Genomic DNA, 27,307 nt, shown 5'->3' on the forward strand with positions numbered 1-27,307 from the left:
TCCAAAAGATCAATTAAACCATCCTTAGGCTTAAAGTAAAATAGTCAAACATTAAGTTACACCACCAACAGTGAGAAGAAAGTGCTAAAGGGAGTCAGTTTTTAAATAAGTAGTCAAAGTTAAGAACATTTTTAAGAATCATTACTTTTACTATTTTTCTTTTCCAATATTTGGCACAAATCCAAAGGCAAGTTAAAAAATTAAATGAACCCAAATTATTTAGAAAAATATACATGCAACCTTCATCTTAGAGTTTTTTCAGTGGTGTGTACAGGCTGCACCTTTTACTTCTCTCATTAAACATCTATTTGAAAACAATCACATGAGAAGTCCTCCAATTTCACAGTGCCCTAAGCATAGTATCAATATCACCATAAAAAATCAAAATGTTCTATATTACTATTTTATAAAAAAACAAAAGATTAATTGGATGTGACCACCTGTAAACCAAAACTATCATTAAGAATCTGAATTGTGCTACTGCAGTCTCTTTTTAACTCACACTTTTTTAAAAGAAAATTTAAACTGAAAACATGTTAACAGGTTCCACATCTAAGCTTCCATCTAGTTATCTATGAGCATCCTTTAAAATATCACCTTTTAAAATAGGATAACATGCAGCCAGTTTCTGCAAACTCTTACTTTCCCTGCCAGATCACTTACCTAGTAGCTGTAGGCTTCGTGCGGAAGTGTGAATGTGTGTGGCTTTGTCTGATTTGTTCAGGGAGAAAAGCCAACTGTGTGTGTTAAGTATGCTTGTTTCTGCACAGACATGAATATTTTAATTGGGATCTGAACATTCTTCAGTCCAAAGCTGTTCTGTGTCAAGAGCATTTTACTTTATTTCATTCCCAGTAGTACATGATCCTACAGACCCTATGCAGGTAAATGTTCCACTGAAATCAGTGGGCGCTTTGTCTGTATAGGGACTGCAGGATACTACTGTTCATGTTCATCTCATTTAAAGGTCTTTACATCATACTGTAGATTTTTATGGACTGTTTGCGCAGCCAGTTGCAACATACAGAAATTACATTAATGTCTAAAATGCTATTAAACAAACACTATAGTGGTTCATAGCATTATAATAAAAATAGGGACTTTTGAATTCCTTCTGGCAATAAATATAACCAATTTAGTGACAAAACTGAAAAGAAAAAAACAATTCAATGCCCTTTAAAAAACAGGAGTAGGCAGCTAGAAAGTACCCATATAGCCTCTCCCCTCTACTGTTATAAGTAATTTCTTAATAAGTGCTTTGAAAGTGGAATGGGAAACAATCACTTCTTTCTGTCTAAATACTTTGACATTTCAATATGTCTCAGTTTCCTGAAATCAGTCACAAATTGGCTGGGGAGGGGTTTCCATGATAAACAGAGGATTCAGTCTTCAAAAGTGCAAGCCGTACGGGAACATTCTGCCTTTGCTAAAGATTCATCTTTATGATCCATTTTTGAAAGCAGTTTCTAAGCTTCATTTAATTCTTTAATGCCCAGCAGGAGGATTTTGAAACTGGCACCATCTGGTTCTTTAGTTTTTGACAGCAAATTCACACTTCCTTGTTAGTGTTTTGATAGCAAGTCACCAGAACAGTCTTTTGACAGTGAAATACTTGGATCTCTTGTGTTGGATAAATCACTGTCGTCACTGACATTCTCTGCTGAAAGTGCCACACTAACTGTATGTCTTCGGTGCATTAGTTTACTTCTAAGAGGAGCATCTATCACATCATCCTGTTTCACAGGTTCACCATTGCTTTCTGCATCAATAATCTTAACTTTGCTCTGGTCCAACATCTGGTCAATAGGTTTTAACTTGGTCTTATCAAAGCTCTTAATAGCTAACTGTGGGAAAGAAGAAGTGGTACATATTAAAGGCACTGTGTATTTTTCTGCCCATAAAAAGTCAAAAGACTACATTTTAAATATTAAGCCTACAGATTCATTCCAAGGTCTACTTTTATTATACAGTATTATCAAAAACTACTTAAGGCATATAGCCAAGGATTAAAAGTTCTTTATAAAGAAGCATAATCATTACATTTTTACACATGGGGAAACAAGTACAGAGATGTTAAGTAATTTGTCTAGGCTATAACAAAGTCACCAGCAGAGCTGGGAATAAAACTCAAGCTGTGTCATTTTCAGCACTCTGGCCACAGCACCCCTCTAAATCAAGGACTCACGTACCTAAGCAACCACCATTTCTACCCTCCAAGACTCTTGAGATCACCCAAATTGTCAGTAATCTCAGTTGAGACTTCCAGGCGTAATTGGATGGGATGCAGGATCCTTGTCTGCCATAGTGTCTCTGTAGCTGTCCTCAAGGCCTCTCCTTTTCATTCACTGTATCTTTAACTATTTTAATTCCCCCTTTTCACACCTACTCCTCCCCATCTTGACTATTTTTTGCTTGGCAAAGGGGTGGTTCTCCTGAAACACTGGATACTTTACAGGAGTTCCTTTAGTATTTTTAGTTACTTTAACGAAAAATAAAGTCCAGGTATATTGATAGATGATCTATAAATAAGAATAACCAAAAAGAGTCATTACCAAAAGCTTTTCCTGAGACAAAAATCTTCCAAAAGTTTCAGAATGGGCATCTCCAAAAATCAAACTAATGTAATAATTTAGAACTCAAAGCTCTAGTAAAACCATAGTGCTAATAGCCACCCATGGCAGACGTGCTGTATATTCCTTTTGCACATCAACTTTTTGGAAACCACCATATTGGTATGACCTACTGCCTGATCCACAACCAAAAATCTGAAATCCCACTGTTATGGTTAGTATTGGTTAGAAGTAATAATGTATTGAGTATCTTCATTTGAAGATCTCAAAGTGCTTTACAAAGCCTCATAACTTTATGAAGCAGAAAAGCAGTCTTCCATTTTACAGGTGGGGAAACAGAGGCGGACTGATTAAGTGACTTGCCCAAAGTCACAAAAGAAATTTGTGGCAGAGCTGGGAATAGAAATCAGGAGTTCTAACACCCAGTTTGCTGCCTTAATTACTTGCAAACAATCCCTCCCTAACAATGGGCACCTTAGCACTTATAATGTAAGAGCCATCTTGAATCTCAACACCAAGGTCTTCATCTTAATGGTCTCTTCTAGGATTCTTGCTCAACCTACTTAAAAAAACCCAATAATGTCAGTTTCATCTCAGCTTGACTACAGCTCTTTTCTCATACGCTCTAGCCCTCTAAGGCTTGATATATATCCCAGACTGCTCCGGGCAGGACACAGACAACGCACAGATGGAGCTTGCAATGAGTGACTAAACAGAGGAGATGTAAGAACTGACCCAAGGACTCCATAAGTGGAGAAGCAAATAAAATTGCTATATAAAGAACTCAAGCAAACATTTTCTCCTACCTGATGCAATAATTCGTCATCAAAATTAGGGACACTTTTATCTCTTGTTATTGTTCTCCGTAAATATTTTGATCTAAAAATATATTTAAAAAGGATTAGAACTAACTACAAAGCAACATGTCTTTAATGACAATCTCTCTGCAACATAACATTGTGGACTCATCAGCCACAAGATGGCAACATTTCAATAACATCCAAAGATCGAGTACCTGAATTGTGTGTTCATATTAAAAACAAAAACAGAAAAAAAATCTACTAGTATTTTCTGTGGATAAACAACTCTTGAGCATAGAATATACTTTGGATTTTACTACAGACCACCTAACTAGGAAGAAGAGGTGGATGGGCTAAACAGTTAAAAAAAATCATTCAAAGCACAGGACTGGGTGGTGATGGGAGACTTCAGCTACCCAGACATCTGGTGAGAAAACAACACAGCAGGGCACACATCATCCAGTAAAGTTCTTGGAATGTATTGGAGACAATTTTTTATTTCAGAAGGTGCAGACAACTACTAGGGGAGAGGTTGTTCTAGATTTGATTTTGACAAATAGGAAGGAATTATTGAGGATTTGAAAGTGGAAGGCAGCATGAGTGAAAATGATCATAAAATGATCGAGTTCATGATTCTAAGAAATGACAGGAGAGAGAACAGCAAAATAATAACGATGGATTTCAAGAAGGCAGACTTTTGGCAAACTCATGGGGTTGGTAGGTATGATCCCATAGGAAGCAAGTCTTAGGGGAAAAACAATAGAAGATAGCTGGCAGTTTTTCAAAGAGACATTATTAAGGGCAGAAGAGGAAACTATCCCACTCCATTGGAAAGATAGGAAGTATGGCAAGATATGACTATGGCTTAACCAGGAGATCTTCAATGATCTAAAAATCAAAAAAGAGTCCTACAAAAAGTGGAAACTAGGTCAAATTACAAAGGATGAATATAAACAAACACCACAAGTATATAGTACAAAATTAGAAAGGCCAAGGCACAAAAGGAGATCAAACTAGCTAGAGACATTAAGGGTAATAAGAAAAAACATTCTACAAATACATTAGAAGCAAGAGGAAGAGCCAGGGTAGGCCCGTTACTCAATGACTGGGGGAAAATAATAACAAAAAATGTGGAAATGGCAGAGATGCTTAATGACTTCGTTGTTTCAGATTTTACCAAGAAGGTTGGTAATGATTGGATATCTAGCATAGTGAATGCCAGTGAAAATGAGATAGGATCAGAGGCTAAAATAGGGGAAGAAGTTAAAAATTACTTGGACAAGTTAGATGTCTTCAGGTCACCGAGACCTGATGAAATGGATCCTAGAATACTCAAGGAGCTGACAGAGGAGGTATCTGAGCCATTAGCAATTTATTTTGAAAAGTCATGGAAGATGAGACAGATTCCAGAAGACTGGAAAATGGCACATATAGTGCCAATTTATAAAAAGAGAAATAAGGACAACCCAGGGAATTACAAACAGGGGCAGCTCTAGCTTTTTTGCTGCCCGAAGCATGGCAGTCAGGCAGCCTCTGGTGGTTGCCTGCGGGAGGTCCCCGGTCCCACGGATTCGGCGGTTTGCCTGCAGGAGGTCCGCCTGTCCCGCAGCTTTGGCATACCCGCCACCTAATTGCCACCGAATCTGCGGGACCAGTGGACCTCCCGCAGCCAAGCCGCCGAAGGCTGCCTGACTGCCGCCCTCACAGGGGCAGGGCACCCCCAATGGCTTGCTGCCCCAGGCACACACTTGGAGCACTTGGATTACAAACCAGTCAGCTTAACTTCTGTACCCAGAAAGATAGTGGAGCAAATAATTAAGCAGTCAGTTTGCAAACACCTAGAAGATAATAAGGTGATAAGTAACAGTCAGCATCGATTTGTCAAAAACAAATCATGTCAAACCAACCTGATAGCTTTCTTGGACAGGGTAACAAGCCTTGTGGATTGGGGGGAGGGAGGAGGGAAGCAGTAGACATGGTATATCTTGACTTTAGTAAAACTTTTGCTACTGTCTCGCATGACCTTCTCATAAAGAAACTAGGGAAATGCAATCTAGATGAAGCTAATATAAGGTGGGTGCAAAACTGATTGGAAAGCCATTCCCAGAGAGTAGTTTTCAGTGGATCACAATCATGCTGGAAGGGCATAACAATGGGTCCCCCAAGGATCAGTTCTGGGTCTGGTTCTGTTCAACATCTTCATCAATGATTTAGATAATGGCATACACAGTACACTTATAAAGTTTGTGGACAATACCAAGATGGGAGGCGTTGAAAGTGCTTTGGAGGATAGGATTATAATTCAAAATGAACTGGACAAACAGGAGAAATGGTCTGAAATAAATAGGATGAAATTCAATAAGGACAAATGCAAAGTACTCCATTTAGGAAGGAACAATCTGTTGCACACATACAAAATGGGAAAGTACTGCCTAAGAGGGAGTACTGCAGAAAGAGATCTGGGGATCATAGTGGACCACAAGCTAAATATGAGTCAACAATGTAATGCTATTACAAAAAAAGTGAACATAATTCTGTGATGTATTAGCGGGAGTGTTGTAAGCAAAATACAAGTAGTAATTCTTCCACTCTACTCTGCACTGATTAGATTCATAGACTTAAGGTCAGAAGGGACCATTATGGTCATCTAGCCTGACCTAGGCTTGAAGTGGAGTATTGTGTCCAGTTCTGGGCACCACATTTCAGGAAGGATGTGGACAAATTGGAGAAAGTCCAGAGAAGAGCAACAAAAATGACCTATGAGGCAAGACTGAAAAAACTGGGTTTGTCTAGTCTGGAGAAGAGAAGACTGAGAGGGGATATGAGAACAGTTTTCAGGTACACCTCTACCCCAATATAACGCTGTCCTCAGGAGCCAAAAAATCTTATCGCATTATAGATGAAACTGTGTTATACTGAAATTGCTTTGATCCACTGGAGTGTGCATCCCTACCCTCCCAGAGCACTGCTTTACCACATTATATTGAATTCGTCTTCTATCGGGTCACGTTATTTCAGGGTAGAGGTGTATGTAAAAGGTGGTTACAAGGAGGAGGAAGAAAAATTGTTTTTCTTAACCTCTGAGGCTAGGACAAGAAGCATTGAGCTTAAATTGGGTCAAGGGAGGTTTACGTTGGACATTAGGAAAAACTTCCTAAGTGTCATGGTGATTAAGCACTACAATAAATTGCCTAGCGAGGTTGTGGAGTCTCCATCATTGGAGATTTTTAAGAGCAGGTTAGACAAACACCTGTCAGAGATAGTCTAGATCAGTGGTTCTCAAACTAGGGCTGCCGCTTGTTCAGGGAAAACCCCTGATGGGCCAGGCCCGTTTGTTTACCTGCAGGTTCGGCCGATCGCGGCTCCCACTGGCCGCAGTTCGCCACTCCAGACCAATGGGGGCTGCAGGAAGGGTGGCCAGCACGTCCCTCTGCCCACACTGCTTTCTGCCTAAGAGGGAGTACTGGCCTGGAGAAGCGAACTCGCAGCCAGTGGGAGCCGTGATCAGCCAAACCTGCGGACGCGGCAGGTAAACAAACCGGCCTGGCCCACCAGGGGCTTTCCCTTAACAAGTGGCGGCCCTAGTTTGAGAACAACTGATCTAGATAATACTTAGTCCTGCCATGAATGCAGGGGACTGGACTAGATGACCTCTTGAGGTTCCTTCCAGTCCTATGATTCTATGTATAAGAGCTTAAATACAAGTATCTGCAATTATTAAAAGAGTCGTCATCATCATCATCATCATCATCACAGTTTTCAAATATCTCAGTAAAGAAATGCTTGGAGGAGATTTTCAAAGCAGTCTAGATGATTTTGCCACACATTGAAATGAATGAGAAGTGTGTAGTAAAATCCCTTAGACCGCTTTGAAAACCCCACCCAAAGCTTATCTGGAGTGTGATATATGCTTCACCCATTTTCTTTATTTAAAAAGTTAGGTTTCTTACTTGTTGGGAAATGATGTCAGTGGTATTTCAAGGAGGTTTCTATGCTTACTTGTTAAATCTGTTGATTGATTGGACCAGTTGAAGTCGTCTGCTGATGGGATCATCTGCTGTCTCAGGTAACTTAACATTTACTACAGGTTCAAAAAACCAAGAGTGAGGATGGAGATGGGGGGCGAGAAATTAAATTTCAGTCATATTTTACAATCAAGTTAGAACAGTTTTGAACAGAAAAGTGGTATCTGCTGAACCTAATTTTTAAAATCACATTAAAAACTATAATAGAAGTCATCTGAACCAGTCACATTTTCTTCTTCTTGGACGTTTTAAGCCATTTTAAGTTGCAAAAAGAAAGAAACATAGCCCTGATCAGATAAGCATGACTGTCCAAGCTTCACAAGAGCATTTTGTTAAACTATGTAAAAATAGTTCTTGAGTTCAGGGACTTCAGTTGAAATGTTTCCAAGTCAGAATCAGTTGATGAACCACCACCACATAATCCCAGTGTTATTTAGATTTATTATGTCATGGCTATGTTACCGTTCTATGAAACTGCCACGATCATTCCTGAAAGTACCATTTCTGCCTCTCACATCAGGATACTTCTCTAACTTTCATGTTAAACTACAAAACATTTATCATCTTTCTTAAGAAAAATTATGTCAGAAAATGACCATAATCATTTGTAAAAGCTCACCTAAATTTGCAAGTTGGCCAAAGTTTTTAAAGCAGTGACTCAACTTCATTTAATCATCATCATCCACAATACTAAGACCTACTGCTTGATCCACAACCAAAATCTGAAATCCCTCTGTTAACTAAAGCCTTGATGTATTATGTTTAAACTGATCACATGTTAAGGGCCCACATTCTTAGTATCACATTCTAGCTTCAAAAACCTGCTGTGGAGCTTGTGACCACTGTCACCGCAACAAACTTCCCAAGATAGGCAGGCATGGTCGTTGTGTACCGTGGACTCTAATTAGCTCCCAACATTATTTTAAACTACTACTAAAACTCTCGTTTTTTTTTAATGTATTTTTCATGAAAAGATGTGATTAGTCCTGTAGCAGGGATAGCATTATAATTTTGAAAACAGTAGCAACACTGAAAACCAAACTGCATTCATGCATTTGGACATCATTATAAATCAATTATTTTAAGAGAGAGAGACATATTTTGATTCAACTTTATTAATGCCTGTCCAAAAGTGTCTGATGTGATAATTATGTAACTTGGTTACCATAACGTTTGTAGACAGACTGAGAAAACAGTCCTCAAAAAAATCAATACTGAAGTTTTATCTATTAAATAAGTTAACTAATTTTGGTAGAAATAAGATTTTTTCCCTGTCGGAACATTACTAAGATGGATGAGCTTTTGAAGCATAGGCAAGTAGGGCAAAACATCCATATGGGAACAAGCTAATTAGAAAGAATGCTGGACTTAGTCAGAGCCCACAAGCCCTGAGTCAGCTGACATGGGCCTGCTGTGAGTTTTAATTGCAGTGTAGACATACCTCCTGATGCTAAGTGCTAACACAAAATATATTACATTACATATGTATTAGGTAGGCAAGCAGCGTGTGCCTCAGTGTGTTGGTTTGGATTGCACCAGGTGTAAGGATATTTCAGGACCAGACCCACAGGTTACCTTATGAACGTAGTAAAGCAAAAACCACTGCTTGCTGTAGCAGACAAAAACCACTGCTATCCCTGAGTTCAAATTCAAGGAATGTGTGTATTTCAGCATAGGTACAGAATGCTACCACCTAGTGATCAACTGGGATGTAACAAGTTGATGAACTGGCTGCAAGTACACAAACAAAAGCAGAGACTTAAGTCTTCCTTACACCAGGTGCTGCCCTTTTCTGATGCTAAGCATGAATGCAAAATGCCACTTATCTTTCCTATTGTATTGCTCCCCCTCATATCAGCTCATCTGAGAAACTGAAGAGCTGCAGGTGGATTTTAAGGCAAGACTGGCACTTTGCCATAGCTTAGTGCAGAGTTAGTATCACTGATTGTATTTGTTTCCAAACATGAGCAGCTAGTTAGCACAACTACTGAGAGTACTTCCTTCACTCAGTTTCCAAGGCAGTTTTTCACCATAAATAACTTTAAACTCAGATTCTGCCCATTTACTTGACTATTTGAACATATTTTTTTCAGATGAAATAGGTCTTCGGTGAAGTAACATAGATCTTAACTCTCTCTTCTTTCCACACACCTCTCTTAAAAATTATCCTTACATATATTAAGAAAAGACCACAAAGTAAACACACAGGAATACTGAATTAACAAATTCTCTTCTCCCTTTGTATAAACACAAATGGACCTCTGTACATTAAAGATTCCACACTGTGTAAAAGCAACAGCCAACCTGAAATCTAGTCACAATTTTAAAAAGTAAACTAAAAACAGTGTCAGGTACCACCCTCTCCTCAATTGTCCAGCAGCTGTGATGGTTTTACTGCCATATTTTCCCCACTGTTAAATGTCTCTTCTGTTGGTACATGTGATAGAGGCTTGGTCTACACTACACATTTAAACTGATTTTAGCAGCATTAAACCGATTTAATGCTGTACCCGTCCACACTTTACATCGATATAAAGGGCTCTTTAAATCGGTTTCTGTACTCCTCCCCGACAAGAGGAGTAGCGCTAAAATCGGTATTACCATATTGGATTAGGATTAGTGTGGCCGCAAATCAACGGTATTGGCCTCCGGGCGGTATCCCACAGTGCACCACTGTGACCGCTCTGAACAGCAATCTGAACTCAGATGCAGTGGCCAGGTAAACAGGAAAAGCCCCACGAAATTCTGATTTTCATTTCCTGTTTGCCCAGCGTGGAGCTCTGATCAGCATGGGTGGCAATGCAGTCCCAAATCCAAAAAGAGCTCCAGCATGGACCGTACGAGAGATACTGGATCTGGTCGCTGTATGGGGAAACAAATCTGTTCTATCAAAGCTCCGTTACAGAAGACGAAATGCCAAAGCGTTTGAAAAAAAAAATTTACAGGCTACACAATGCTGCGTGACAAGCGTAACGGGAAGCCACAGATTCAAATGGACGCTCATGGAGAGAGGGAGTGAGGGAGGGGGTACTGAGGACTCCAGCTATCCCACAGTCCACAGCAGTCTCCGAAAAGTATTTGCATTCTTGGCTGAGCTCCCAGTGCCTCTAGGGTCAAACACATTGTCTGGCGTGATTCAGGGAATAGCTCCTCAATTTACTCCCCCCCCACACACACACGTGAAGGAAAAGGAAAAGAAATAGTTTCTTGACTTCTTTCAATGTCACCCTATGTCTGCTGAATGCTGCTGGTAGACGCGATGCTGCAGCAGTGAAGCGCAGTATCCACTTCTCTCCCCTGCCGGGTGGCAGGTGGCGCAGTAGGACTGGTAACCGTCCTTGTTATCAACTCGTGAGTGCTCCTGGCTGGCTTCAGGTGAGGCTGGCCGGGGGCGCCTGGGTAAAAATAGGAATGACTCCCGGTCATTCCCAGTAGATGGTACAGAACGGCTGGTAACCGTCTTCATCATAGCAACTGGGGGCTGAGCTCCATTGCCCCCTCCCTTTCCTGTGTAAAGAAAAGATTCTGTCCTGCCTGGACTGTCATAGCAGCGGCATGCTGGGTTTTTCTCCCCAGCACCGCTTAATGTCCTGCCTGGACTGTCATAGCACCGGGAGACTGCCTCCCCCTCATTTTATCTCACTAACAAGTCACTGTTTCTTATTCCTGCATTCTTTAATTCTGTTAATGGCCCCAATTGGGGGGACACTGCACGGTAGCCCAGGAAGGTTGGGGAGGAGGGAAGCAACGGGTGGGGTTTTCTGCGGGATCTGACGAGCAGCTGTGCTCTTGGATACACTGTTCTCTAGTACACTTGCCCATATTCTAGGAGGACTGACTCTATTTTAGAAACCATAGGGAGGATTGACTCGGGGTCATTCCAGTTTGCTTTTGCACCCCCCGCCGATCTCAGCCAGGGGCACCCATCGATAGCAGCAGACAGTACAGAAGGACAGATAACGTCATCTCATTGTCAATTTACGCCAAGCAGCAGACGGTACAGAAACTGATAATTGTCTCTGGTATCATGCAAAAGCAAATGAATGCTGCTGATTAGCACTGGAAGTATCGCCTCTGTCCGCAGCATCCAGTAACACACGATGACTGTAAAAAAAAAAAGGGAACGGGGCTCCATGGTGCCGTGCTATCCCGTCTGCGAGGGCAATCCAGGGAAAAAGGGCACGAATGATGTCTGCCGTTCCTTTCCCGACGAAGGAATGACTGACGACATTTACTCAGAACCACCTGCGACAATGATTTTTGCCCATCAGCCACTGGCTCTCAACCCAGAATCTAAGGGGCGGGGGAGACTGCGGGAACTATGGGAAGCTACGGAATAGCTACCCCACAAGTGCAATGCTCCGAGAATTGACGCTAGCCTCGGACCATGGACACACACCGCCGAATTAATGTGCTTAGTTGTCGTGTGCACCTCGACTTATACAATCTGTTTTATAAAACCGGTTTATGTAAAATCGGAATAATCCCGTAGTATAGACGTACCCAGAGACTCACAAGCAAAGGGAGAAAACTGACTACTCAGAAAAGACTACGAAAGTTGCACAAAGTAACATCAAATGCACAAGGTAAATTTAACAGCCAAATTACTTTCCCTCCTCCAATCTTTTTCAGTTACAATAAATTTAGGTGTTACTTGTAATAAAGAGTATGTAAAGCACTGACTGTTCCTTAAAGCTATATTATGTATAAAATAAATACTACAGAATATCTGGTCTCGCACACATTCATCCCCAAATCTCTTCTGTTTATACTAATAAAAATGTGACACATACCTTTTTTCCTGATATTGATAGTAACATGCTGCTCATAGTCTGTTTCTCCTCCCTCCGCTGATGTTGGTGCATAGCTTGGTGCTGTTTGTAGCAACTTCATGATATTTGAATTCTTAACAAGAGTTTCAGTTTTCACCATTATTAAAACAAAGAAGACATCAGTATACATTAGGGTTCCAGTAGTCAATGTAAAACGTGCTGGTTAATCATTTTCAGCTAAAATGATTGCAACAAACAGCATGATATACACCTTTATGAATACAAACCTTCAATTACATGAATATTTTAATCTCAAATTTAAATGGAAGCAGAAATTAGTCTAATGTTCCACAAGCTCTGCTATTCCAAACTGGTGAGCTAAGGTTGTATTCTTCACAGATGTTCTACCATTAAAATATTCCAGATTTAGAAAAGATGAAAGTTACCAATTCTACAAATTGCTGTTTTAAACTGGGTAATTTATGAATAAATAATAGAAGTAATAAGATCCAGGCAGCAGTGCACTTTAGGGCCACTATCATGTGCCTTAGGGGCTGTTATAGAGCACAAAGCTGAAAGCAGCGTGACTGTAATCACCCAAGCAGTGCAATAATCCCGTCTAATTTAATATTGTGGAGCTTTTATTGCTCTTTCTAAATGGGGAAGTTAGATCTGTGCATTTAACTAAACATTATTTAGGTGGGATTCCCATCACTCACAGCCAATTAGAATATCCCAGTTTTGTCTTGAGTTCTAAAGCATTACTAAAGCAATAACTAGGGGAGCAACCATAGTAGATTCCCAGAGTGCTCTTCCCTCAGAGCATGACTATACACATGTGGCTATACCCATGTGGCTCAGAAAGGAGGCATTTGCTGATTTATATTTTAAAATATACTCTTCCTCCTATTCTCTTAAAAAAAAAAAAAAAAAAAAAGTACAGTCACTTTAAATTGCCCTGACTCACTGAACACAGTATGTTACAAGAGGTAGACACACCCCAAAGGGCAAACAGACAATAATTCAGGTAAGGGAAAGTGTGAGGAGGTTACTAGAGAAGATGAGACTAGTGTAAGATTTCTTCTTGGAAGAGAGGGCACCAGGCAGGCAAGGAGTGGGAACTGTTCCAAGCATAAGGTAGCAGTCTGAAAAAGGACAATAAAAGGAGTGGTAAAGAGGCTGGATTAGGAAGAGAGTAGGGAGTAAGAAAAGTCAATAGGTTGAAGCAAGAAGACTTGGAGGCAAGATCATGCATGACCTCTGAAGGGGAGTCTGAGAAGGGCTTGAGTTTGACATGGTAAGAAACAGTAAAAGGGAGTGAAGGGAAAATGTGGAGATAGCTGGAATGAGGAATACAACTAGCAGTGGAGCTGATATCAAATTTGAGGGGGAGAGAAGAAAATGGAGGACTGGAAAAAAGTTTTCTGTAATCAAGGTGAGACATCAATCAGGGAGTGAGCAAGGTTTGCATCAGGAGAGAGGTATGTCTGGATGTGGAGAATGAGGGGGAAGCTGTATTATTTTGCATGAATTTTATATGTACCCCAGTTTATTTGATCGATAAATTGTCTGACTACACAGACTTAAATCAAAGGGGCAGTTAGGGAAAAAAAACAAGCAGGAAATGAAAAAAGAGATCGAAATCTCCACAAAGAATACTAGGAGTCTTTAACAGAAAGTGAGGAGAGGGGGAAGAGATACACTATTGAATCAGGAAATGCCTGCCTGCCTACCTGATTCCTGATTTATTCCCCCAAGGCCAGAACCTAGGACCAAAGGGATACTAAAACCCTCACCTAGAGAGGAAATCGGGACTCGGCAGCAGCTGCTCAGGGGGGAAACACAGAGAGAGAGAAGCTTCAGCAGGGCTATGTTGCTCCCAGCACAGAAATGGATATAATAATTTGTAAGCAAAGTTTAAATTAGACCAGATTCATATAGACTTTTGGTGTTTTAACCCTTTTCTCTTTGCTTGCGAGGTTATGCACCTTTGGGTGAATAAACAATACATTTGTTCTGAAGAAGTTGTTTTGAGGTAACTATAATTAGCCACGGCTCACAGGCTCCCAAAGGAAAGTTTCTTGCAGGTGCCTAATACTGTTAGGCCTGTCATATTTACAGGCACTGAAACACAGGGCACTGCAACCCAGAGAGGCAAGTGACTGGAACACAGTGAAGAGAAGAAAGCCAAGCCAGGCACCTAAGGGATGTCCTCAAGAGGGACTGCAAATGGGTCTAAAACAATGCTTCCCCTGACAATGGATTTTGGAAATATATGATAGGAGAAAAACAAACAAACAATCTGAAGAGCCCTTATTCCTTTGAACAATCTGCCTCACTATCATCTAGGGTAGAAAGCATTCAGCTTCCCTCAATCAACTTATTTCCTCCCCTCTGCCATTCCCAGCTTGAATTTTAACTTAACGTTCACACATTTGTACATCTGTATGTGTTTATGCTGTTTCCAGCCTAATTTTTTCTTCTACATAGTATATGCTTAATTTCAGAAATAAAACAAGCAAGGATTCTCCTAAGGGAGAAAAAAGAATTCTAGTACTCAACAATATGGTCCTTCAGACTGTTCTGACTCCCCCAACCATGAAGCACATCCACTGATAATTTAAGTCAGAGAATTACTTGGTTTGTATATACATAAAGCTTCCATCCTCTTTAACTAAAGTATGTTTTGTTTTGTCTTTTCCCTCCCTGATGGCATATTTTGCTGTGGATTTCAGTAAGTAACCAATGCCAGTTTTTCATTAAGAGTTAACAGAGATGGATACCCCAGTTCTATTTTGCTTTCACCAATATGTTTGCAACACAGTTCCTTGTGCTACATGCTGTTTTAGCCAGACAGTCCTACTGAAGCTACATGGAATTAAAAGAACCAAAATAAGTCAATTTCTAGTCCTCTGGAAACAAGAGTTCGAATGCTACTGAAGAGCTCAAATGTGGCTGTTCAAACAGAAGGAAATTTTGTTTAGCTGGAAATTCTCAACAGACCTGTGATAAAACAAAACTGAAGGAGAAGGAGAGAAATGATATTGTAAGATGTTAAACAAAGACAAGATTTATCAAATTAGCACTAGAGCTTCATTGTGCTTCAGGATTTCCTGCCGTTGCCTATCATTTTAAATTAACAGTATTCCTGACAATCTTCGCTTATGTTTGGCTGAAAATGGTTATGTGACAAGCCTGTACGATTCCATTTCCCTCCTAAGAGATCGATACTGGGGTTTCGAACAAGCTAAAATGGGACAACTAATACTAGAAGTGGACTTCTTCACCTACCAGCTCAGCACAGTCAAGAGGCGTACATTGCCTTTTGTTCCTAATGTGGTTCGAAGCACCATTCTGAAGTAACAGCTCTACCAAGACTTCATGTTTTCCTATCACAGCCTCATGCAGTGCTGTATTTCCCTTGCTGTTGGAAAGGTTAACAGAGGCCCCATGCTGGAAGGAAAAGTAAAAAATTGAATTAAATGTTATAAGGAAAAAACAGCATCAACTGGAGGCAGCACACTACCTTTCTCTTTGTCTCTTGTAAAAAAGTACATAGAGTACTATACCAAAACAATCAATTAGAAACGTTTCAGCTACATAGAGAAAGTGTAGATTGCCACAGTGAGTTCAACAACAATAAACCCTACAACGATCATTCTCCCCTTAATTTCATGAATCAATTTATCTCATTTTGCATACATCTGCTACGTATCCCAGCTCATGTTGATGAGGCCTGAGAGAGGTTTTTAAGAAGAAAATGCTTTTGTTATATTATCAACTTTTGCTACCAGTTATCTGGAATTCTGATACATATACCAGGAGTAGAAAAGCTAGACACCAGGCACTAAGTTGTTAAATAATAAGTGTTACTTGCAACAACATTACAGAAGTATTAATCTAAACAAAACACCATGGGGGAGGGATGCAAAACTGCCCCCTAAATTTCCTTCCAAAAGTTTTAAAGAGAAATGCATTACTAGTATTAATACGAATGTTTTGTATTCAGTACATGTAATATTAAAGGTTCCATCTTAAATATTACAGAAGAATGAATATTTTAAACAAACTTTTCTGTGAAGACGTCTTACCTCTAACAACAAGGCAGCAATCTCATGTTGGCCATTCAAGCAAGCATAAATTAAGGGAGTATTTCCATGTACATCCTTTTTATTTTGTTTAGCATTGCAATCCACTAGACACTTTACTACCTATAGGAAGAGAGAGATTAAAATGCCATTGAGTTAAAATACCATTGGAGTTACTCCATCACCATTAATGACACTTCTAATGGAATACATTTTCTGATACTGTAAATCAAGAGTGAAGTGTTTCAAATACTCAGAACCAGGTTTAATTTAAGAGTCCCACTGATGCAAAGAACTAGGAAAAATCAGAATCTGAGGTATTGAACCTTGGGCACCCCTTGCTCTGTGTTCCTATATTGTGCCAACTTGTTATAATGCCAATAAGGAGCATCTTATGTAGACAATCTAAAGGCTGATTTGTTATTTATGCCCATCAGACTTATATGGGCCTGTATTTTCAAATGTGACTACTGATTTTGGATGCTCAGCACTTTTTGAAAACTAGGCTTGTTCAAAGTAGGGCTGCCAAAAATGGAGGCACCCAAATTTACCAGTCAACTTTTGGAAGTTAAGTTCCTGGAGAATGAACACAGATGGAAAAAGCAGTCATTTCAGTATATGTTTCCACTGGTCATGATAAGAAGGTTTAGTTATTTTAAGCACCTAATCTAGGAATGCTACATGCAATTTACTTTCCTTTAAAACAAGCAGGCTGGAGGAGATCCTTAAAGGATCCAATATAAATTTAACATTCAAAGAAAATCCAGACAATGAAAAGATTTTTCCTCTGTCTGAAGTCTGGATGCTTTGCTTGGTAACTGTCTGGATGATACAGCAATCATCATGGCTGACAAGCAGCAGAAGGATGGCACTGGCACAGTTTTCTACCTACTTTGTTTTAATCTTTTGCTCCTTAGAGATTAAAAAAAGTTAATTTGAAACTTTCCCCACCAGTCCCTATAGTCAGTAAAATAAATAACCTGGTTCTGGGACATGTGAATTATATGCGCGCACGCACACGCACACACAGCCAATGACCTTATAAAGGATGAATGCTCCACAGCAACGCCATCCTGGCATCTCTCATCCTAGTAGATTAGGGACTTGCAGGATAATTGGCACGGAAGTACTATACAGTCTAACATCAAAGAACTAACATTCATTGACTTAGGAGTTGTGAACATCTTTTCCTCCTTTTTCTTTTTGTTTACATTTTCTCTCTCTCTCTCTCTCTCTCTTTAAAGTTATCATTTCAGTTCATTCTGCCTTTTCCTCTCTCCTTTCCACACTCCTGATTTTCCATTTTTCTTCCATTTCTCTGATTTCTCATCCCCTTCTCCATTTCTGTCCTTTCCACCTGCTTTCTCACATCCAATATTTTCCCCTTCCATTTACTGTCTCCCCTATATCAGTCTCTTCACCTACTTTCTCTCCCCCAGTCCCCCTCAACTAGCTTATTTTTCTCCTTCAGTACTTCCCATGTCTTCAGCTCAGCCTGGAACCAAACAGGGAACTGAACACCGCTCACAGAGCTTCAAGTGGCACATCTCCCTGCTCTGGCTGTGTGTTTAAAGAGCAGAAGCATGTAGCACTTCCACCACAACAGTAAGGACACTGATGTGTGCATGCATACACACACACACACACACATGTACCCTTGAACTCTGAAGGGAGAGACTATTTTCTTCCTCTGTGAAGTTCTCAAAAGAAACTGAACAAACCCTTTGAAAAGCCCAGGAGATGGACATGCCACTGGACAAGAAAGATCCACCTGATTACAGTTTTGTGAAGGGGAGAAGGAAATTTCAATCCCTGGATCAGCGTTTGCTAAAACTAAACTCAGGTGTGTCCAACACTGACCACATTCCATCTAAAAATGCAGCAGTAACTGCATGTAAAAGAAACTTAATGGCTTCACGTCCTCAGATAAGAACGGAGCACAACACAAAGAAAACAATGACTCAAAGTATATGAAGACATAGCCACAAAGGAGCCTAAGCCAGGCAATGAAATGGAGAGAGGATGAAATCTTGTGAAAATCTACTTAAAACAGTGTCACTCCCAGTCTCAGTAAGGCTAATTTCATGAGGTCTGTTAGCAGAAATTCTGCTACTAGCAGATAGCTATTAAATTAGTTTCTTTTTAAATCTTTAAACATGAGGCAGAAATTTTTAAAAATGGTCTTAAATGAATAAAAATATGTATGAAAAGCTGGTTGCACAAGACATTTATTGTAACGTGTTTGATATGAAATGGTTCCATTTGAGCCAACACTTACATTTATACAGTAATTTCAGGCCATTAAGAAGGAGAAAGTTCATATATAAACAATTTCAGTACTGAGGGAGTGGTTACTGCAGCATGGGAGGGATCTTCTCTCTCTTTCTCAGGGGAGTTTTCTGGACAGGAGGTTTTTTTTAAAAGACATAAAAACCTTTAACTTCCTTTTTGCTCTATGTCAGGTTTACCACTTAGTTATTTTGGAACATGAAATAGTAGCAGATAGCACTGCCTGATACAAACTTTGCTTGTTTGGCCACAAAGTTCAGACCACCAACAAGGAAGTTGTTTTTTGTTTTGTTTTGAAGTGAAAAGAATTCTCTCACATAAAAAATGTTTGATTGACCCATAGTTCATAGAGTGGGTTACTGGGTATATATGTTTTTCTAAGCATATGTATGATGAAGAGACATATCCTGTAGTATATATTACTTTTGTGAAGACTAGAACTATTACTCTGAAAGCTCAATTTGTCATTTTTGACACATCCATGCCAAATACAATATAAAAAGCAGAGAGGAAACAACAATGTAAACATTGACAATTCTTTGGGATACAGATCGGGGTCAAGGCCTTCTATTCCAGAACAAAACAAATCTATTCTAGTAAGTGATGTTACAAATACACACTCTGACTGAGAATGTTATCAGTAATATTGCTGGAGGGCCAACCCCCATTCCCACCCCCCGAAACAGGACTGGATTCCTGCTGTGCTAGGTGCTGTACTAACACATATGAAGACACAATCCCTGCCCTAAGGAGTTAATAATCTGATTAAATCAACTTCAACCACAAAAATGTACATGGAAACCACATTAAAAGTCTACTCCACAGCATAGGTATCAGAGAGGTGTCCGAGCTTGGGAGGCTAAAGTAATCACAAAACTCAAATCTTTTCAGTCTAGAAGCCTTTCTTAAATGGTTAATGTGGGATAAGTCATTCTACCTTGTAATGAGAAGTATCCAGCTGCCTATATATGGAAGCTTTAAACTGCTGAAGCTCAAATAATTTTTAATATACCCAGATGTGCCTCACTTGAATGTAAAGACATTTCTCACTGTTAATACACTACCCAAGGTGAGCTGTGAGGAGTCAGTGTCAAAGTAGCTTGTGGATTGAAGAAATGTATATGGCAGATTAGTGTAGCAAGCTAATGGGTTAGTTCTTTCACTCCAGGAGGCCTAATTTTCACTGCATGTTGACAACTTTCTGCCAAGTGACAAGTCAAGACAGTCTCTTGGACCTGATTATGCTTCCAACTGAAGTCATGGCAAAACTCCCACAATCTCCAAGGGAAGTAGGACTGGGATCCCAGTGAGTTAATGAGAACCATCAAGGGCCTCACCTATTCAGATCACGGATTCCCTTGAAATACCTTTAGTTTCTATCTCTGTACCATACACAGAAGCTGACTAAGGGAATACAATGGATGCAGAGGACTCATACGTGCCTTTATGACAGACTGCCTATAACCAAGTGTTTTGTATATATATTCTGATATCTGCATGTGTATGTTCGCTAATATAAAGAAGATACACACAAACTGGAAACTGCTATTGATTTTCAGGAGTGTGGGGTGACCTCAGGATTCTCAGGTTGTGCAGTAAAAGCAGAGCTATAACCCACTTGCATTTGACTGCTGCAAAGTGACAATAGCTTGCCTTCGTAGCTTGGTACCTGAAAAGCATGACAGGCTTGTTAGAAAAACTGCTGGATGCTGCAGTGTCCTGCAAGTCCCATCACCGTTTTGGATTCGAGAGGGAGTCCCTGAAGCAGCATATAAGTTTAACATTTAGAAAGAATACATTCATCCTCATTAGAACTACACAGAGTATATTCATCCTGTGTCCCCTCTCCAACACAAGGGGCCAGACCCATCTGGTCTAGTTTACTCACTTCTTCCTTCAAAACAAAATCCTCAGGCTGGCTCTGCACAGTCCGTGCTGAAAGAGGCTTTATCCCTTACCCAAGCAGAGAGAGAGCCTCACTGTGCCCAGTCTGCTTCTTCAGCACAAAGCAGCACCAGGAACAATACCATGAAGTCCCCTTTACACTCTGGCTTCTGCTGCCCTGAACCAACCCTCCCACTTCCTGGAATGAAGAGCGGGGATAGGAGTTTACTTATTTGTCCCCTTTCCTCCCCATTCTCGTCTCCTCCCTCCAAGGACAAACACTTACGTAGCTACCACCCACGCCCCAATAAAATCTGCCTGCTGTGCTTATAGCTATGAAGAGAACCAGTTACCTGAAAGTGACCTTTCTGACAAGCCAGGTGAAGAGGTACGGCATGGTTCATATTCTTTGCACTGCTATTGGCACCGTGTTTCAACAAAAGGTAGACTAACTCAGGGTGCCCATGCAGCGCAGCCACATGTAGTGGTGTAAAGCCATCCTGGTTTGTAACATTTACTCCAAGTCCATTAGCAGGGATTCTTGCAAGCTTCTGTTGGGAAAAAGAATAAAAACCACAGAAAACTGATCACAACACTTTCTATTGAGTAAAGAGCAGTTAAATACCTGCATAGTATATACAAAACAGGCAGACAGACATTACAAACACTATTGTCCAGGGAGTCTTGTTTAAGACCTTCAGTGAGATACCTGGTAAAGCCAAGCAGTCGGGTGGCACTGGCACCAGCAGCCCGAGCCAAGCCCTCACACAGTCAGCCAATCAGACGGGAGCAAAAGAAGGCAAGTGCCACAGCAGCATACTGCCCTGAAAACTGGCACCCGGGAATTATTGCCCTGCTGCCCCACCCCTAGAACTGGCCCCAAGCACTGGTGATGGATAATTGTCTTATTTTTCCCTTCCTTAAACAAGATAGGTTACTACAGAGAAATTTCACAAAAAGATTATTATTAGCAGAGACTGAAAACTGCTCAGTTTGACATGTGATTTAGAAATCCAGACTTGCATTAGTTGTTAGCTCTATGGGATACAGTACGGTATGACTGGTAGGAGTTAATGTTATACCTCACATTTGTTTTACATACTTGATTGTAGAACTGAACACAGTCTGCATTCTTAGAGATTACTTAGTCTACTTCCCTGCTATGAGAAGGTCCAGCTTTTGAGGGCTACAGCTACAGCTAAAATTAATTCCAGTCCTATGGAAACAATCTATGGCACCAGTATAGTGTATACTAATAATTGCTATAGTCTTTGGGAAATCACAACATTTGTGGAAATGGAATTCTGCAGATGTGCTAAACCTTACTGATCTGCATTCATGTGACAGCCCTTTAGGAAACAGTACCCTGACTGAGACAGAACAGTAGGAGGGGCTATATGGCATGAATTCCTTGGAGGCCATCAGGAAAAAGTCGCTTAAGATCCAACTGGGATGTGGCCTACAGACTACTTAGAGAATGTCCTGTTCTACTGCTCTCAGACTGCATGGAAGCCAAAGTTTCACAATGGCAGCGAACCTATCCCATTCTTCCCTCTTCCCAACTGCAGTGTCTAGTTGCAAGACTACTTAACAAATGCCTTCTTATTTTTATTCAAGAGCCAGGTAGTCAGTTAGCTAAACTAAAATGTCTCAAAGCCCTTGTTTCAGTAACCAAGAGATTCCATCACTCAGTCACAATAATCCTTCTTCCTTCTGAGTTGCAGATAATCAGCTTTCTATTTTCTTTAAATTATGAGCATTCCTTATTTCCACAAATGAGACCCAAAACGTGTTCTAAGGAAACAGTTATCAGTATTTATGTATTCAATACTTTTACTAACTGGAAGGCACAGCAGTGGCTTCCAACAAGGAACATGATTAATCCCATATCATAGCCCGTTTCTCTTTACACTGTATGATAAATAATGAGTAAGGGAGACAACAATTCTCCATAATTTTATTTAGCTCTTTAGTTTTTTAGATACAGTTTTAATTAAAGATATGATAAACAATAAAGTGGTCTTATTAGTATTGTATTGATATTTATGAGGACAAGAAATTTCCTGCTAAGATATTACCAAAGAATAAAATGTTCAATGGGCTGAGAGGGCAAGTTATCAAGGGCCCAGATAACCAGAGAAATTGGGGAGGCCTAGAGCAGAGAAGGGGGTAAAGGAAACAACTGGGAGGCTTAGAGCAGAGCTTCTCTTTACCCTCACGTTTACAAAGTTACTCAGAACTTACTGAAAGCATCGACTACAAATCCTGGACCAAAACAATACAAACGGGGTGAAGAAGAAAATCCAAACACACAAGTGTTCCACTCCTCCAGAAAACAAAATGAGTTTCTGAACACTGCTTCTCTATTCCAATCCTTTCCACAGCCTGATTTTCAAGTACAGCAACTTCATCCTTAAGGTGATGAACTCTATTAAGATCTGTGTACACTTAATCACAGGCCTCTTGTGAGCAGAGATGCAGCTGTGCAGAAGAATAGGAATATTATTTCCCTGGGCTAAAAAAACTAACTACAGGAATGCAAAAGTTATTCTGTCTACAGAACAGAAAAAAATTCCAACCTTTTGTATTGGCTCACATTTTGAGCACTGGCATAATGGGTGACAGAGCTCTGGCTTCACTGTATCGTCAGCTTCGTCTGCTTCTTCTACGTCTTCCTCCATCCATTCCAAAAGATAGCGAACCTGGCATAAAAACAAAGTCCCACTTTATATTGCCCAAAATCTCTATCTCCTAATAATTACAAACATGTACATGTTAATGTCACAAAAACAGAATAAGTTGGAGAGCCTGAACGAGCCAACTCCCAACCTTGGTTCCCCTGCAGGCCAAATTAAAAAAAAAATTAATGTTACAGTTGACAAGGCAGCCAGCAGCAGTTCACCAAGTAACAATGAAGTAAATTATAAATGACTTCCTACTGCCTAATCAAGACTTCAGTGTTCAACTCTGCTCAAACCCTTCAAATCCTTTTAGCTTGGATTGCTGAAGATTAGGCCAAAGTTTATGTCAGTTCATGTCAACGTGATTCTTTGTTCATCATGTGCTTTTAAAAGTATAAAAGTGACAAGGATGATGAGGTTTAACCAGCATATAAACTGTGCAGGTATAATACATTTTCTCCTCAGAGCTGTAACTTCTCATGAGCTGTATGCATTTCCAAAGCCTAGAAGGGAGGCCTAAGTTTGTGTCTAAATAACATGATTCCTTCATTTGTAAGACACATTTCCACCAAAGACAATCTACACATTAGTGCTGCACATAGTGAATATTCACTGAATGTTAATGTCACATGTGGTTGTAAATAACAAAAACACTATTAAGTAGTTCTTTTTTGTTTGTTTACAGAGAACCTCATTAACCTATTGTAGACCAATGAGATTAAGGGAGTACCAAGTAATTGTATCTGTCTTAGGTACTTATATGGAGCCCATTATTGTAGTATCTGACTTCCTCACAATTTTTTAATGTATTTATCCTCACAGCACCTGGGAGGAAGAGCAGTGCTATTATCCCCATTTTACAGATGGGGAACTGAAGCACAGAGAGATTAAGTACTTGCCCAAGGTCATACAGCTAGTCCATGGCCAAGGAGGGAATAAATCCAGGTCTCTCAAATCCGAGGGTAGTGCCCCAAACAAATGGACAATGGTTCCTCTCCAGGTGTCAGGGCAGGGTCAAAGTGGGCAAAGCATTATGTTATCCTTGGCCTCACCCCTGCACTCAAGAACAGTCTGAAACAAGGGTAAAGGCACTTATTTGGTGCTGGTGCTCCTCCCCTCCAACTGGTGCATAGTGTAAGGGCTTCCAGGGCTCACGTAGCTCTTCTGGGGCTGCCACAGGAATGGAGAGGAACTCGTCTAGTAGCTGCAGGATTACAGTAGCACGGAGAGTGCAAAGCTTTAACATGTGCCATCTTATTCCTCTCCTCTTAGGCAGCAGCATTTATAAGAGAACAAATGCACATGTGCTGCTCCAGCACTAAAAGCCCCAGCAGGACCATGTGAAAATGGAGGTTATGGCCTTATTGCTGAGGGAGAGAGTCTCTCTCAGATCTTCCCTGTGCCTTCCAACATAGGGCAAAGTTGGAGGGCAATGCACTACAACTGAAGACAGACATAAGAGCATCTTTATGGATTCCATACCAGGGCTTGATGTTGCAGGAGTGCACAGGCAATGGATCTCCAAGCTGCTGCTGAAGAGGAAGGGAGAGGGGCAGCTTTTCTACAGGCTTCTTCCATTTCACCCACTCATTTCAATCCTGCAGGTGCCAGCAAGGTCTCCTGCTTATCCCCATGGTGGTTCAGTAAGCCACGAGAGCATAAATGGCTGGACTTGCCCCCAGGCAGAAGCAGCTAGAAGGAGCACCAGGACAAACAGTGAGGACCTTAAGCCTGTTTTAGAGTATTAAGTGCTGGGGGATAGAGATAGAAAAGGGATATGTTGTCCTCCCTACCATCCCATGGAGAGTATGACTGCACCTGTATTCCTCTCCCTCTTCACAAGTAAGGTCTCACCTCTGAAGTGCAGTAAACTGCAAAGCTGAGAACTTTTCTTGGGTAAGTATGCAGTTGTATAAGAGCAGATTAGCGAGGTTTACTGTTCAGTGTATCTGTGCATGTCCAGCAACAGCTAAAAAGGGCAGTGTTTTGTCACTGCAGCACCCTGACCGCAGGAAAACAATTTTCAGTACCCTAAATAGTTTCAGAATCTGCAAGGCCCTCACACTGCAGACCCTACTCTCCAACTCTGTATTGTCACAGAGTAACATAATCACAATCACAAACATAAGCGCCCCCTATCCTATCCCTGCCCATTAAAGCTTTCAGAATGCTAATGATGAGATTTGAATTTATGTCTCACCAAAACTTTAAAACATGCTACCCAAGCATATCTGTTTACAATTACAATGGATTAACCAAGGATTTTCGTCAAAAGGTTAAATGCACTTTTAAATAGACATACACATTAAGTATCTCATGAAGCTGTTATAATCTAATCTTGCTAATTAATGTATGTCACTTCATAGCTTCTTTACATTTCTGAGCGAGATGCAACCCAGAAAAGCAACCAGTACCGCACTCCTGGACTAAAGAGCTCTGTTTTGCAAGACTGTTAGCTTCCTAGATACCCAAAATATCTCTTTATTCTGTAACAGATTCTCTTTCTGAAGTATACTATATAAAACATTCTACTAGGACACACAAGAACAGGCAATGACAACAATACTACAATTTAATGTCAGGAGTAACTACACATTATGTGGTTCAAAGAACTAACTGACTTTACCATAGCATGACCTACAGAAGCCTGCCTTTGGCAGGCAAAACACCACTGACTTCATTTCCTATTTGCCTAAATAAAGAGCTAGTCCTAAACACACCAACATCCCCCCACCCAGATAATCACCCCTGTAAAATATTTGCCACATTTTAAGCATCAGACATAATCTAAATTTATTTCAGAGATGTTCTTTAAGGTAATTTTTCAAATACGCAGGCCCAAAGCCACTGAGGGTTTTATAGGTAAAACCAACAGCTTAAAGTCCACCTGGAAACCAGTAAGCACCAATACAGGTCCCCTAGCACTGGCTCTTAATGAAATATACCATTTAAGAAAGCAGGCTGCTGCATTTTGCACCAGCTTCAGTTTCCATATTGAATTGTTCTGTAAGATGGTCTGCATCAGAGAGAAACTGTTGTAATCCCCCTGGCCAGACGCTGATAGTGTGAAACTATTACGGTCCCTACTAAACTAATTCTTTGAAGACTACTGAGGATCTAACACATTGTCCAAGTCGCCATTTAGGGCAACTGATAGCAGATAAATACCCTCAAAGGGGCCAGTGGTGTCTCTCCCATATCCTCTAACTTCTTCCCTCAACCTACTGGCACCAATTCAAACTCATCTGGACCGAATTTTAGCTGTCACACCTCAGTCTCAAAACAGACATAGTTAAGCTTCTCATCTGTGTCATCTAGGTTGGTCAAGGAAGATTTAAAACTGAGTGTAATCCACATACTGAAAACAGTGCACTTCGTGCCCTCTCCCTTATCCCCCAACCAGCCCCATCTATAAACCGAGTAAGAGGGATAAGGAAGTGGAACCTGCAGATCCCACAGTTGAGACTCCTTGGGGAAATAACAAGTGAGGTCCCGCAGGGATCAGTTCTGGGTCCGGTTCTGTTCAGTATCTTCATCAATGATGTAGATAATAACATACAGAGTACACTTATAAAGTTTGCAAATGATACCAAGCTGGGAGGGGTTGAAAGTGCTTTGGAGGACAGGATTATAATTCAAAATGATGTGGACAAATGGGAGAAATGGTCTGAAGTAAATAGGATGAAATTCAATAAGGACAAATGCAAAGTACTTCACTTATGAAGGAACATACAAAATGGGAAATGACTGCCTAGGAAGGAGGACTGCGGAAAGGGATCTGGGGGTCATAGTGGACCACAAGCTAAATATGAGTCAACAGTGTAACACTGATGCAAAAAAAGCGAACATGATTCTGTGATGTATTAGCAGGAGTGTTGTAAGTAAAACATGAGAAATAATTCTTCCACTCGACTCCGCCCTGATTAGGCCTCAACTGGAGTACTGTGTCCAGTTCTGGGTGCCGCATTTCAGGAAAGTTGTGGACAAACAGGAGAAAGTCCAGAGAAGAGCAATAAAAATTATTAAAGGTCTAGAAAACGTGAACTATGACGGAAGATTGAAAAAACTGAGTTCCTTTAGTCTGGATAAGAGAAGACTGAGAGGGGATGTGATAACAGTTTTCAAGTACAAAAATGGTTGTTACAAGGAGGAGGGAGAAAAACTGTTCTTGTTAACCTCAGAGGATAGTACAAGAAGC

At 40.5% G+C, this 27,307-nt stretch overlaps 1 protein-coding gene across 8 annotated transcripts in view; it reads right to left on the reverse strand.

Moving 5' to 3' along the window:
- Positions 1-253: 253 nt before the first annotated feature.
- ANKRD27 (ankyrin repeat domain 27) overlaps positions 254-27,307 on the reverse strand; it is a 103,093-nt gene continuing 76,039 nt past the window's right edge. For 7 of the 8 annotated variants that reach the window (XM_075073622.1, XM_075073621.1, XM_075073619.1 and 4 more), the window contains 8 exons: positions 23,008-23,130; positions 20,782-20,979; positions 16,259-16,378; positions 15,459-15,620; positions 12,189-12,300; positions 7,370-7,451; positions 3,377-3,449; positions 254-1,844 (listed from right to left, as the gene is read on the reverse strand). In XM_075073622.1, coding sequence (XP_074929723.1) covers positions 1,563-1,844; positions 3,377-3,449; positions 7,370-7,451; positions 12,189-12,300; positions 15,459-15,620; positions 16,259-16,378; positions 20,782-20,979; positions 23,008-23,130 — 1,152 coding nt within the window. In that variant the 3' untranslated portion in view covers positions 254-1,562. The remainder of the gene's footprint in view (positions 1,845-3,376; positions 3,450-7,369; positions 7,452-12,188; positions 12,301-15,458; positions 15,621-16,258; positions 16,379-20,781; positions 20,980-23,007; positions 23,131-27,307) is intronic. The other variant, XM_075073624.1, reaches the window with a different exon arrangement.

Source organism: Chelonoidis abingdonii, chromosome 19, assembly GCF_003597395.2.
Source record: "Chelonoidis abingdonii isolate Lonesome George chromosome 19, CheloAbing_2.0, whole genome shotgun sequence".
In the NCBI taxonomy this organism is placed as follows: Eukaryota; Metazoa; Chordata; order Testudines; family Testudinidae; genus Chelonoidis; species Chelonoidis abingdonii.